The sequence below is a fragment of the Telmatherina bonti genome (assembly GCF_933228915.1).
Source record: "Telmatherina bonti genome assembly, chromosome: 24".
Classification (NCBI taxonomy): Eukaryota; Metazoa; Chordata; class Actinopteri; order Atheriniformes; family Telmatherinidae; genus Telmatherina; species Telmatherina bonti.
Window position 1 is genome coordinate 16,344,862 of NC_136633.1, and position 12,650 is coordinate 16,357,511.

General features: G+C 39.8%; 1 protein-coding gene across 3 annotated transcripts in view; it reads right to left on the reverse strand.

Moving 5' to 3' along the window:
• Positions 1-12,650, reverse strand: part of filip1l (filamin A interacting protein 1-like) — a 78,591-nt gene that overhangs the window by 4,422 nt on the left and 61,519 nt on the right. For 2 of the 3 annotated variants that reach the window (XM_079263878.1, XM_079263879.1), the window contains one exon: positions 1,414-4,249. In XM_079263878.1, the coding sequence (XP_079120004.1) occupies positions 1,414-4,249 (2,836 nt within the window). Of the gene's footprint in view, positions 1-1,413; positions 4,250-8,745; positions 8,860-12,650 lie in introns of those variants that run through there. The other variant, XM_079263880.1, reaches the window with a different exon arrangement.

Sequence of the window (12,650 nt, forward strand, 5' to 3'; positions counted from 1 at the left end):
CACTAATATAAAACAGTGTAATCTCAATACTTGGAGCCACAGATAAGAACAATCCTGATGATCCTCAGGAAATGAGCTCAAACATTAAAACCAGGAGCTTTCTGTTCCAACCCAGTTAGGAAAATTGAGTTTTTATTTTCACATTCTGCTGAATGTTGAAGTTCCAACATCCTGAGAGTCTTTTTTTTTTTTTTTTTTTTTTGTTAGATTTCAGCACAGTTTGGGCTTTAGATTAATTTTGATTTCATACATAGTAACACCAGCCTCTGGAAGCTGTGAGTGCTGCTATTTTATTTCTTTAAATAGTAGTTGTGTTTTCATGAAGGACTTCTCGTCATTGTGGATGATGCTTAACTAATAAGTGAACAAAGTATGTTCGATAAAATCAAATGAATATTTAACAAAAACTTACATACAACTCTGCATTACTGTGTAATTTCTTGACAAAGGCAGAAAGAAATCTGAAGTTTGTACATTTTAGAACTTTCAGCCACATATTGTAGGAAGTAAGGTAAGATTTTTCAGTGAAAGCACACTGATATCAGTGAAATGCTTAAACGTTTTAAGCTTTAAGTTTCTGTTATATAATCTCTGAGAACTACAAGTTCACATCACACTAATTTTCATTTATAGTCACTGGGTTCCTGTGCTTTGGATGTAGGAAGAAACTGATAGTCAAGCAAGCAAACATGTGAAAAACTCAAATTGTTTCTTTTCTCCGTCAGTAGGTATGAGTCCAAAGGCTTTTTTAGATAATTCTTCATTCTGCGGAGTATGTTTAGGCTCAAATGCAACAATGCAGTGATGTATTGAATGAACACTAATATGAACACACTGGATTGAAATCATGTTAAAAATTTACAGTGCAAGCACCTGAATCAAACCTTCAGGTTAATGAAGCCATGCTGGATTTAGCACATAAATGAAATAGGCAAGCATGGATGACAAACTAAAACATAACATTTTTTTTTTTTTTTTTTTGCACACTTTAATTCTCAGGAAAAATCAAACAACTTAAATGTAATGCAGTATGTTGAATATGAAGTACAAAACTGACATGGTACATCAGTGTGAACAGCCTGACTACATGGCAAATGTGCCATTGAGTACAATACAGTAAGTGCACTTAAGTTAGAACCTGGTGTTACGTCAGATTAAATAGAAATTTGTAGTGCTCTATTCTTAGTTTCTTTTCATGCAGACAAACAGATCTTTGAATTGTTATACAACACCAAGCAAACCAACCAAAACACAATAAAACATTCAACTCTTTTATCACATAAATGAAGTAAAACAGACAAGAATCAGGATGTCGAGTTGGGACAACTGTATTGGATCTCTTGGGCAGGATTTAGAACAAAGGATGGGATGGGAGTTTTGGGGGTCATCGGGTCAGTTATAGGCATTACTTACTGTAATCTGTGATGGCCTTTGGATCGGGGTGGAGGTGGGCTTAATCATGATGCTACTTGTGATTTTGCTGTTGCCTTTAGCAGCAGGAGTACTGCAGTTTGCAAGCACCTGAGTCCTTTGTTCCTGGAGTCCAGGTGTGCCGCATGGACTCAGTGTTTGCGACGGAGTGCTGATGCTCTGAATGAACGGGCTTCCTAAGTGAATGTGGATTTTGTTATCCTCTGTGGTGATGACGTTTGGCCCAGAGCTGTTGGACCGCTGCACTTGCCAGTTGCTCTGCACTTCTGGGCTCACACGGAAGACGGCGTGCCCTCCGACAACCTCCACCGGCTCATTGGATAGGGAGCGTTCTGGGGTGCCTGTTGTCACGGATACAATTTGAATTGGTGACATGGCTCGGTCTGGCGTTACAGAGCCACAAGAGTCTGGGGTCATCGCTCTGGAGTATGTAGTCATAGTAAAAGGTGACAAGGCTCTGTCTGGTGAACATGGCTCATCCGACATGGAGGAACGCTTGGATTTAGTTGTCGGGGAAATGCATTTTGCAGTGGGGGAAATGGAAGCATTTTGGATGATCGTAATTCTCTGCTTGGGGGGACATCCACTTGTGGGTATGACAGCAGTGCTGGTGAATGACTGGGTGCTTTCTGTGGTCGGACTGGTGATCTCAAGCGTTGCTGTGTTGTGTCCGTGGTCAGGAGTTACTTTGATGTGCAGAGGCTGTCCAGGGCTGTGGGTCAACACAACATCTCCAGGCTGGACGTGGGCGCCATTGTGCCGTGGTGTCGTTTTGCCATTCACCTGATGAGGGGGGTCTTTGTTTTTAAGGAAAGGTCCTCGCGCTCGTCTCATGCTGTTGTTCAGATTATTGACATTGTTGATAAGTGAAGGGCTGCATTTGCTAAGCTGAACCTCATTGTTATAATTTGCGTTATCTTCAGGCTCATTCTCGTCATACAGCTTCCCGTTAACCACTGCACGTTCCAGGGGCGCCATTGTATTGAAGTTGGGTGGCGTGAGCTCCAGCGGGTCTGTCTGAACCTCTTTGGAAGACACATGCAGGTCTGAAAAGCGCCTTCCATTCATGCCTGGGCGTAGACTTTTGCTAAATCGCCTGTATCTTTCAAGCTCTCGAGTGAGCGTCTCCATTTCTCTGGCCAGTTCTTTATTCCGGACTTCCTGTTGGGTTAGCTTTCTTTGCAGGGTGGAGTGGTCAGTTTTCATGCGACAGATCGACTCCTCTGTTCCCATGTATTCATGGATCTTCTCTTTCAGTGCTGCCACCTCTCTGGTCAAATGGCTGGATTTGGCTTCTTCGTCCTTCAAGCGTTTATAAAGAACATGTTCTTGGTTGCACTCTTTCTTTTCAGCCAGTTGGTATTTTGAAAGCTCTTTTCTGGAAATTTCTAGCTCCTCCATCAGGGCTTTTGCTTTCTCTTGTTCGTTGGTGAATTTTTTCTCCAGTGATTCAAATTCCTCTGTTTTTAATAAATCTCCTTCTGCCACTTTCATGTCCTTTAATTTGCGTCGGAGGCGTTCAACTTCCTGTGTCAGATCCTTTACCTTGTTGTCTTCCTGCTGGAAGCGGTTAGCAAGAGGTGTCTTCATGTGCTCCTCTTTAGCTTTATTTCTGAGGTGTTCCCTCTCGATGGTCTCAAGTGATTGTAATCGTTTCTTCATCATATTGATCTTTGACTCTAAATCTTTACTCTTCTCCTGCTCAACTCTCAACTTTGCCTTCAAATCATCCCTTTCCTTTGTAGCGGTGCACATTTTCTCCTCCAGCTCCGCCTTTGATCGCAGTGCTTTCTTGCTCTCTTCAATTAGCTTCTCAGTGACTGACGTAACCTTGTCTTGTTCCGCCTGAAGCTTTCCGGTGCTGTTCTGCACCTTGTTTTCCATTTGCTTTAGCTTTTCTGCCATTGCTTTTCTCTCATCTACAAGCATGACTGTCAGAGTCTTTAGCTTGGTCAGATCTTCCTTCAACGTCAGCTCGGTCTTTGCCAGTTGGCTTTCAGCAGCCTCCAGCTCTTTGACTCTGACTTTCAAGACCTCAAGCTCACTGCTCAGGACCTTTGACACAGTCCTCTCCTTCTCCAGGTTGCTCTTGAGCGAGCTGCATTCCTGCTTGCTCTTGCTGAATGCGTCTTCTAGCTTTTCTAATTCCATAATTCTGTGGTTTAGTTTATCCACTTCAGCTTTCAAGCACTGGCTCTGCTTGGACTCTTTCTCCAGCTTCTTGTTGAGGTCCCTGCAGTGGTCCTCCATTCTGATCAGCTCTTCATCCTTTCCCTCCATTTCAAGTACTCGTTTTCGTAACTCTTCGAGCTCTGACATGAGGCTGGAGTTTCCGCACTCTCCACGGCTGATTTTGTCTCTCAGCTCCTGCAGCTCTTCCTCAGCTCTGCGAAGGGTTTTGTTGGTGTCCTCCAGCTCGTCGAGCTGCCGGCTGAGAGCCGACAGCTTCTGGCGCAGCTGCCTATTCTGGGCATCCTCACTGGTCAACTTAGCAGTCATGATGTCTTGTTCCTGATGATACCGAGCAGTTTGGTCTCGAAGCTCAGCCTCCAGACGAAAAACCTTTTGCTCCTCTTCCTGCAGACGAGCATTAGCCGAGCTCAGCTCTTCCTGAGCTTGTGTAGAACTGGCACTCAGTTCTTGGACCTTTGCTGTTTGTTGGTTCAGCTGCTCTGTGAGACGCTGTTGTTCATCCACGACCATCAACGCAAAGGACTTCAGTTTGGTCAGCTCTTCCTTTAGACTTGTTATCTTTTTGTTGTTTTCTTGATCTTTTCGTTCTTGGAAGGCCTTTTCCTGATCAATTAACAGCTTCAACCTGTAAAATATGGGGACAAAAGGCAAACATGATCATCAACAAATGTGATTCAGACTGAGTAGCTTGCATATAAAAAGATCACCAAAACACAAACTTTAACTGCATTTTCTATTTTCTTTTTTAAAAATGCATATTTCTTTAGAAATGGTAAACCCATCACATATTGGCTTATATATGAAAGAAACTCCACACCCCCAACACTATCATTACCCACAGGGCCCACTTCTCCAAGTACTGACACATCATAAACACCGTTATTTTCCCTGCATTTTTAAGGAGGACTACACTTTTTATGTCATGGAAAATTTAACAGGTCATAAAAAAAAGCTGCATTTTATGGTCACAGTCTGGAATACCTGTGCCTTTTTCTATTTCCTTCTTTCCAGCTAATTCTCATATGGTTTTAAAAAAAAAAAGGAATCAATTAAGATTTTCACGAACAGGGAATTTATTTTTAAGTTGTCACTGTGGCATGAAACCTGCTGTAAAATATGTGAAGAAAGTCTTACTCAACCACATGCTGATGTTTGCAAAATTATCAGAAAATTAGGAAAGATGTTTCTGACCCAGATATAATGACTTTATTGAAGAGGTTACTGTTCATGAAATGTCTATAAGATGAGATAAAGACAGAACAAGGATAAGTGTATTTATTGAAAACATGATGTAAGCACATTTTTTGCTGCTGTTAAAGAGCACTTGTCATCAGATTTAAAGAAAAAAAAAAACTGTCAAAACTGATATAAACTACAGAAGTCTCTGGTAAACATGCATATACTTGTACTTTCAGCTAATTTGATCTCATAGTTCTGTCCATGTAGTCCATAAAGCAGTGTATATGTGCCACTTGACTTTTAAATACAGTGTGTAGTCTGGGTCACAGCGTCTATACACATCAGGCCAAAGTGCATATACATCCCCAAGGGGAAGCAGCTGGCAGGCATTTCCACACAGATGTCCCACTGGCATGGAAAAATCCTTTAATAAAGGGGTTCCTCGACTACCAGCTTTCCTCCTCGTTACCAAAACCACCACGACTTACCCATGTGTTTTTTTTTTCCCTTTTTTTCCACCCTTCTCTTATACATTTAAAGGAATTCCCCCTGCTCCCAAACTCAATTACAGCTCCACAGAGTTTATACAGAAATCCCCCCACACATACAAACTCTCAGGGATCACTAATTCCACATGCACACTGGGGTTGTGGGCCATGATGTAAGCGTGCTACGGTAGGGCGGGTCACTTTGAAGCTCTGGAGGGTAGCTGCCAAAGCGGACACTTTTAACTAGATCCATGTGTTGCAATTAAACAGAGCGCTCAGTTAAATATATAATAAAGATATGAATAATCAGGAAGAATTCATGATTAGTTTGGTCTGAGTTTCCTGTTTTCCTTCACTAAATTCATTCCAAAGCATGACGTAGTTGCTAGTTTAGCCGATTCATTTAATCAAATCAAATTGAAGTAAAACTAACAAATAGTTTTACTTTATGATCATTGCATCTACCAGTTATAAATGCACATAACATTTTCTATTTACAGCTTACACAACTTTGTTTTATACTTACTGCTCAGTCATTCATTTAATGTTTTGTATTTTTTGGGGAATATTCAAGTTCTCGTTCTTGCATTTTTTTCTGTTAAAATAGATGTTTTGCTTGAACAACTTATTCAGAACAGAACATTTCTACATTGTGTTGGTGCTCCTTCTATTATGGCTCATATTCCATCATTTTGAGTTGTTGCCTTTTAGCACATCTATAAACCAAACTATAAATTCCTTCAAAAACACATTATTTCATGGTCTATAACCATTTCAGGTACTCAGATTCCTTTGTCTTGTAGTTTCTGTTTAGCATTTAGAAGTGTTGACAGATAAAGACCCAGGAGTGTCCGTCATTGCTGTCTAATCGAGGGAAACGCGTGTGTTAACTTTTTGTTTTCCCTTGTGTGGATTGTGTTTGTAGAAACACTGAGTTACTGAGCAAAACCTTTCACACAGGCAGACATCTCTCTTGCAGACTTGCCTGTTGTCTGTAATCACTATTTACTCAATCCCTTATCTCAGTCCCTGCTGTTTTTCTATTGATGTCATCGGCCAAAATAGAAAGAAAAATGCACTTTGTCCACAAGGAGGGCTGGAAACTCTGCTGATCTCTTGTTTTTCAAAAGCTTGTAAGTCCTGAACTGGACATTAGTCTAGTGAGCTGTACACAGGAGTATACATCACCTCCAGTTCTCAGTTGGGCTTAACGTATGTGTCCTGATGTAATTCTGTGCTGCAGAAAGGCATTTTAGTTCATATTCCTTCCTCAACTTTTTCCCTTCTTGGACACTCAGTTGAATACATTTAGGCAGCAGATCCACATCTGAGATCATTTTTGTTGTTAGATATAATTGAGAGCAGACATTTTGCATGTTCTATAGAAGTGACAACATGCAGAGTGGCCTACTGTGGGGAAAAGAAATGATCCTGCAGTTGACCCATAACCAATGCAGGCGACAAACCACACTTAAAACGACTGGTTTTAACTTGACAGAGCAGTTTTGGTGTGTAATATAAGTCAGCTGAAGTATGTGTGGTCTCAACAATGCGGCTGATCTCTATAGCTTTTGTCCATGTTTTCAACTTTCTGTGGTATTTCAGCCTTGTGAAAAAATCAGTCCGACTTTCCTGCATGTTTTAAACAAATGCATTGTAACTTAGTGCATAAAAAGGCTATCACTGTCATTATGCACCTTACCACCCACTCTGCTGCCTTTCCTGGTTTCTCCCCAAAACGGATGCATGATCGCCTCTGTGAGTTGTTAATGTGTCATGGAAAAATGGTGTACGCAGTTTGATTTGCTGCTTATGTGGATTCCTGATTGTTCTTGGCTTTGTTGCTAGTATATTCTATCCTTCTCCTCAAATAGAAGCTAACAAAAATAAAATTAAAATAGAAAAGGAAGCATCCAGTTGGGAGCAGTCACTGCAGCACACATTATAGCGCTACTGAGGACGTCCCTCTGTGTAAGCGACTCCTGAGGCTGGAAACTGTGGCTCACCCGCTGCTTAAGGTTGTGCTACATGTTCCATATGTCGTGGCTGCTGCGCCATTTCCTCCCCGCAAGTGATTAGGTCATGTATGTACAGATGGATTTGTTCTGTGACTATCCTTGCGCGAAGAGGCTTGTAGACGGCGGGCCCGATGCCCTCTTATGGGACCAAGTTTGGGAGGACGTTGATTGATGCTGTGCTGTATTTAAAGTCCACGTCTGCTAAGTGATGTGCCCCGAGAGTGCAATCAAAATGTGTGAAATATGTCCCTCTGATATTTATTAACTACCTGGTAGTTGGTGAATGGATAAAGGAGCGCCGTGTTACCAACAGAAGCCTGAAATACTCTCTGTTCAGGTAGAAAATCAAATTAAATACTTTATTTTTTCAAGAATTTTGAATTAATATTTTGGAAATGTTGCCATAAATGTCGTTTTTAAGCATCATCATTAATTCTTTCATTCCTAAAAAAATAATTTAGGGTATGTGTTAGTTATTGCAGTTCACTGATATAACATATTAATTCATGCATCTACTGTGAGCTGAAAAGGTTTCAATTTAATGTACTTTCAAGTGATTAGATTTGAACTATCCTTTTAACTTATAGCTTATAAATCTGAACCTTTATTTTTCACAAAAGTATTATATTTGCTCGTTAATATTTGACTCAAAAATAAGTCAAATAACTTTAAGTTAATGTAAAAAAAAAAAAAAAAAAAAAAAAAAGGCATTGCTTCAACTATAAGGTGCTACAGAAGTCTGAACATGCAGCTTGAATTTGTGCTTACAGAAGTTTTTCTGTTCAAGAATAAGTCATAAATTTCCTGATAATACTTAAAAATTAAAGTGGCATGGTGTTTTTTGATTAAAAACTAAGTATGTGTGCAGCATCCAGTCGCTTCCTGTGACACAGGATAAAAGTATATTTGTGTTAAAATGCTGAACATGTCAAATAGTTTCTTTTTATAGTCATACTTCCATGAAAACTGAACAGAAACCTGATACAGTTTGTAATGGGACAAGCAAGCCAACAATTTACAGCCATCCTTCCAGTCTACTAATTAATAACTTTAGTTATGTTTGACTAAACTTAAGACCTAAATCAAACCTTCCCTAACATTGGAACAGCTGCTACTTTAATTTCTTATTATGTAATCATAATCTGTTTCAGAATTACCACATGAATCTGCTAAATTAAGTAGAACATGTTCTTATGTTAACAAAAAAAAAAAGGAAATATGTTTTAAATGTTTCATTTTCAAGCATTTTCAACAGTAACTACATGAAACAGTATAACCCTGAGGACTGGATATGTCACAGAGGGACATCACTGTGAAGTGATGTTACCCTGAACACCCGTCTCCGTCTAAGCTTGTCAACATATTTACTACTCTTTAACTCTCTGGATGTTTTTTTTTCCCCCACAAATACAAAGTTTTGTTTTCAGTGTGCCTACCTGTGGCTTTCCCGGATTTATCGCCGTATGCTCATTATCTCGCTGTTCAACACCCGACACTCAACTCTTCCTCTCACTCTGAGTTGCTGTATGTGGGCATTCCTGCAGTCAGACCAAACAATAAGGGATGTGCTCCCTGCCTATGGACCATTACATCATCAGCATTCCCTTATATGGAGCTTTGCATTGCAGCTGCTTGCAAGAAGGGGGTGTGCTTGCTCACATGTGTGGCTCTGTGCTGCGCTCATGCCTATGTGAGAAACTGTTAAACTAAAGAATGAGGTAAAGAAGAGGAAAAGGTATTTCTTTACATATGCAATGTGTGAAATATGTGCCAGGTCCATCGCTGCTGTGGAAGCAGGGCACTCGGTGAAGAGTGATGAGAGGTAAGAGTTACAGTATTTCCTCCTAACTTTGTCAGATGAGGTCATTTATTGAAACAAAGAGGAAGAGAAAATAATCAGCCTGCAAAGTTAATAAAAACAGACTTGAATGAAGACAGTGGTTCTCACATGAGATGTGCATGTCATGCTCTCACTTGAAATACCTCTATATGTAGACAGTTTGACGAAGAAGGTTTGATCATAATTCTGTTGCTACTATCCAGCTTGTCTTTGTGTTTGTTTAGTCTCATGCAGGAACTTCAGCACAACCAACATGTTCTGTGAAAATTAAAGCTTGGCTTCCAGACATGTCTTTGTGCACATAAGTGCATGTTTAGGGCACATTCATATCAGCCTTTTTGATTCAAATCCTAGTCCATTTGCTAGGAAAGTCCACTTCGTTTAGGGAAATGTGAATGCACCAAATGAATTCTGATTTGAATTAAACAACCAGACTCAGTCTGCCTACAGATGCAAGTCTTGGTCCGTTTCAAGCAGATCAAATACAGAAAGCGCACTACAAAGTAAAAAAAAAAAGTCACTTCCTGCATTTGGCGTAGCGTTGCATTGTGGGTAAACACAGGCATTGTAGACTAATGCTACCACAGCAAACACTGAATCCCCAGAAATGGATCATGGCACTACTAGATGTACAGGCGATCGTTGGGTCATGCGGTTCTCAACTTACGTCGTTTCGACTCTACGATGTTCATTAAATAAATGTAAATTTTTTTAAATTAGAGCAAGTTTCGAAATTAGGGGGTTCCATATAAGCTCTTACGCGACGTGTCGCGGAGGCTGAGACAATACCTCAGTGCTTGTATATTTACTTTATTTTAATTGACATGTCTATTTTGATTGTCTGTACTGTTTTTCCATTCATGTGATGTATAATACGTGTGTTTAGATAGTTATTTTGTGATTAAGGGAATATTTAAGGGTAGAATCCAATGCATGCAGAATTTCACGTTATGCTTCAGCGTAAGAACGGAACTTGTTCGTAAACCGAGGACTGCATGTATGGTGAGGGGAAAATATATCACTGCTGCTTGAACAATCTTTCTTCTTCACGTGGGCCTCGTCCTCTCTTTTGCTAAATACTAGTGCAGCGCCACCTTTGGTGGGAATGGGGATAAATTTATTCTCATGGTTTGGCTCGTTTCACCAAAGTGCTGTATGAATGCGATCTTGGTCCACATGGATACTTCCCACTACAACTGAGCCGAGTCCCCAATCAGACCCAGTCTAGCGGACTATCCTGATGTGAATGCACCCTTTGCTGCCAAGAACTGGCTCGATCTCTCAACATTCACAGCAGTATGGTAGTCTAACTTCACTAGCTGCAAAAGGAAGAGTAATCATTTAGCTAGGAGCCATTTGTGCTTGAAGCTGTTGACCACTTTTGCAAACACACTTGCGGTGATAAACACATGGCACAACATAAGAGAGCAGGTCTACAGGTCAAGATTCAGCGGTCCATCTTCATCTCAGTGACAAAGGAGACTCTTAGAGAACAATGTAGTACACGTTTTGGACTGAAGACAGATGATTTGAGAAAGAGTTATCATGTAAACTGTTTATGTTAAACTGGGAAAAAACCACATCTGAGCAGAGGAGATGACCTCTGGTATCACCTTCCCAGCACCTACATTCAAGCCTTGACTCGCCTCCCCATGAGGTTTCATAACCGTTCACATATCAGACCTTGTGATGAAAACAGTTGTTGTCATTTAGGTGAAAAGTTCACAGGTGACAACAGACTGGTCAGGTGAGTCTGTGATGCCATGTGACCTTAGGAATACTTTCCATGTGGATGTTTGTTTAATGCTTAAAAGATAAAGCTCCCAGAAATTAAGAAGCCTGTCAAGCCTGTCAAAAACCAAGAAGTTGTCCAGTTAATTCAGGCTCTTACAATCACCCTGACCAGGATAACTGTGAAGCTACACCGTCATATCAGGAGGAAAAGGAGTAGCAACTAACGCAAAGATGTTTTATTGGATCTTTTCGGGATAATTTATATGTTTAAGGTTGACAATTTCTGCATGCTGTTCAGAATTTATGTGATTACAAACAGGGGATTGTGTGATTGGTTGAATGGTCAGTGTGCTCTCTCACATTCCCTCTTTCTCTCTGCTGAGTAGTTTGGTCTCGTAAACTCTTTTGTAGCTTCTGACATTTGGACCAGGATTGATTGGTAAAGCCTCTTTAGATAGAATACTGGGTCAGGGCAGGAAAAACAACTGGCTTACTCTCATTTAGTTTTCTCTTTATTGCTTCTAACTGCTGTTTTGAGTTTGTGTGTTTGCATTTCTCTTATGCACGGATTCAATGATTACTCTCTAACCAGCTCATCCTCATTTTAAAGTTACTCCTCCTTACACCTGGCTGAACTGGAGTCATGGCATTAATGGAGGCACAATAACTGCAGAATCCAATTGAAAAAATGATCCATCCTATCATTTTGATTCACTTAAAATTCACATTGTGAAACATGCAAGTTTTTAAGGCCATTTAGAAGCCTGTTTCACGCATCAGCTGGTAGTGTCTGCACTTCAGGTCCTGACATTCTTCAAACGTTGAGGGAGCCCCTTTTGCATTTGCAGATTTTAGATTTCCAAAGGTTTCCACTGTGACTTAGTCTTATATGGCTTAGGTATATTTTTGCTTATTTGTTTGTTTTTCCTAAATTTTGTGCTATTGGATGTTTCATTAAGGTTATCATGGTAAAATGAGCGTCACTAAAAACTTAGTTTTCTGATGCAAACATATTTGCACTACATATGCCTTGATAATCTTTGATTTTCTTAGAAAGCAAAGCAGAATGATAGTTTAGATACACCTTTAACAATACACTCTTTCATCGCCTGATTAAAACTGATGTGAGAAAAAAGTTCTGCTTTTGGTTTTTCTGTACATATGTTATAACAGAAAATATGTGAAAACTGGGTTTTATTTTCAGTCTCTGGCTTTTATCTTTACTGTTTAGTTGTGCTGCACATGTTTGGGGCTGAAATTACCAGCCCAGACTGCTCCATGTCAGCTTGAATCTCCCTAGGTTGTTAAATAATACATATTTTTCCCAATTAAACTTAAGCAGTAAACTTAAGTTCTTTGTTCTTGAGGTTTTTTTTTTTTGGTTTTTTTTTAATGAGTTATTTTTTATACATTTTTTCATTATTTTCACTGATTAAAAACACGTTTCTCATTTAAAAATATTTCACATTGTGAATGTTTTAGCATTAATTTACCATTTTTAAAGAATATTGTAAAAACTTGGTGATAGCTTCACATAGAGAGAAAAATTAAATCAGCTGTTATACAGGTTTTTACCAGCGCCTCCACAGCTGTTACCTGTGGGTAAAAGAGTGGATTAAAGCTAATGTGTCCACAAACAAAAGGAATAGATTCTCATACCACATTGTAATCACAGCTTAAGCCAGTACACATTGCTCTTTATCAGTAGCACATTGTTCACAATACAAAGCTGCTTTCTTTATCACATTGCTATGACCTAACTCATAC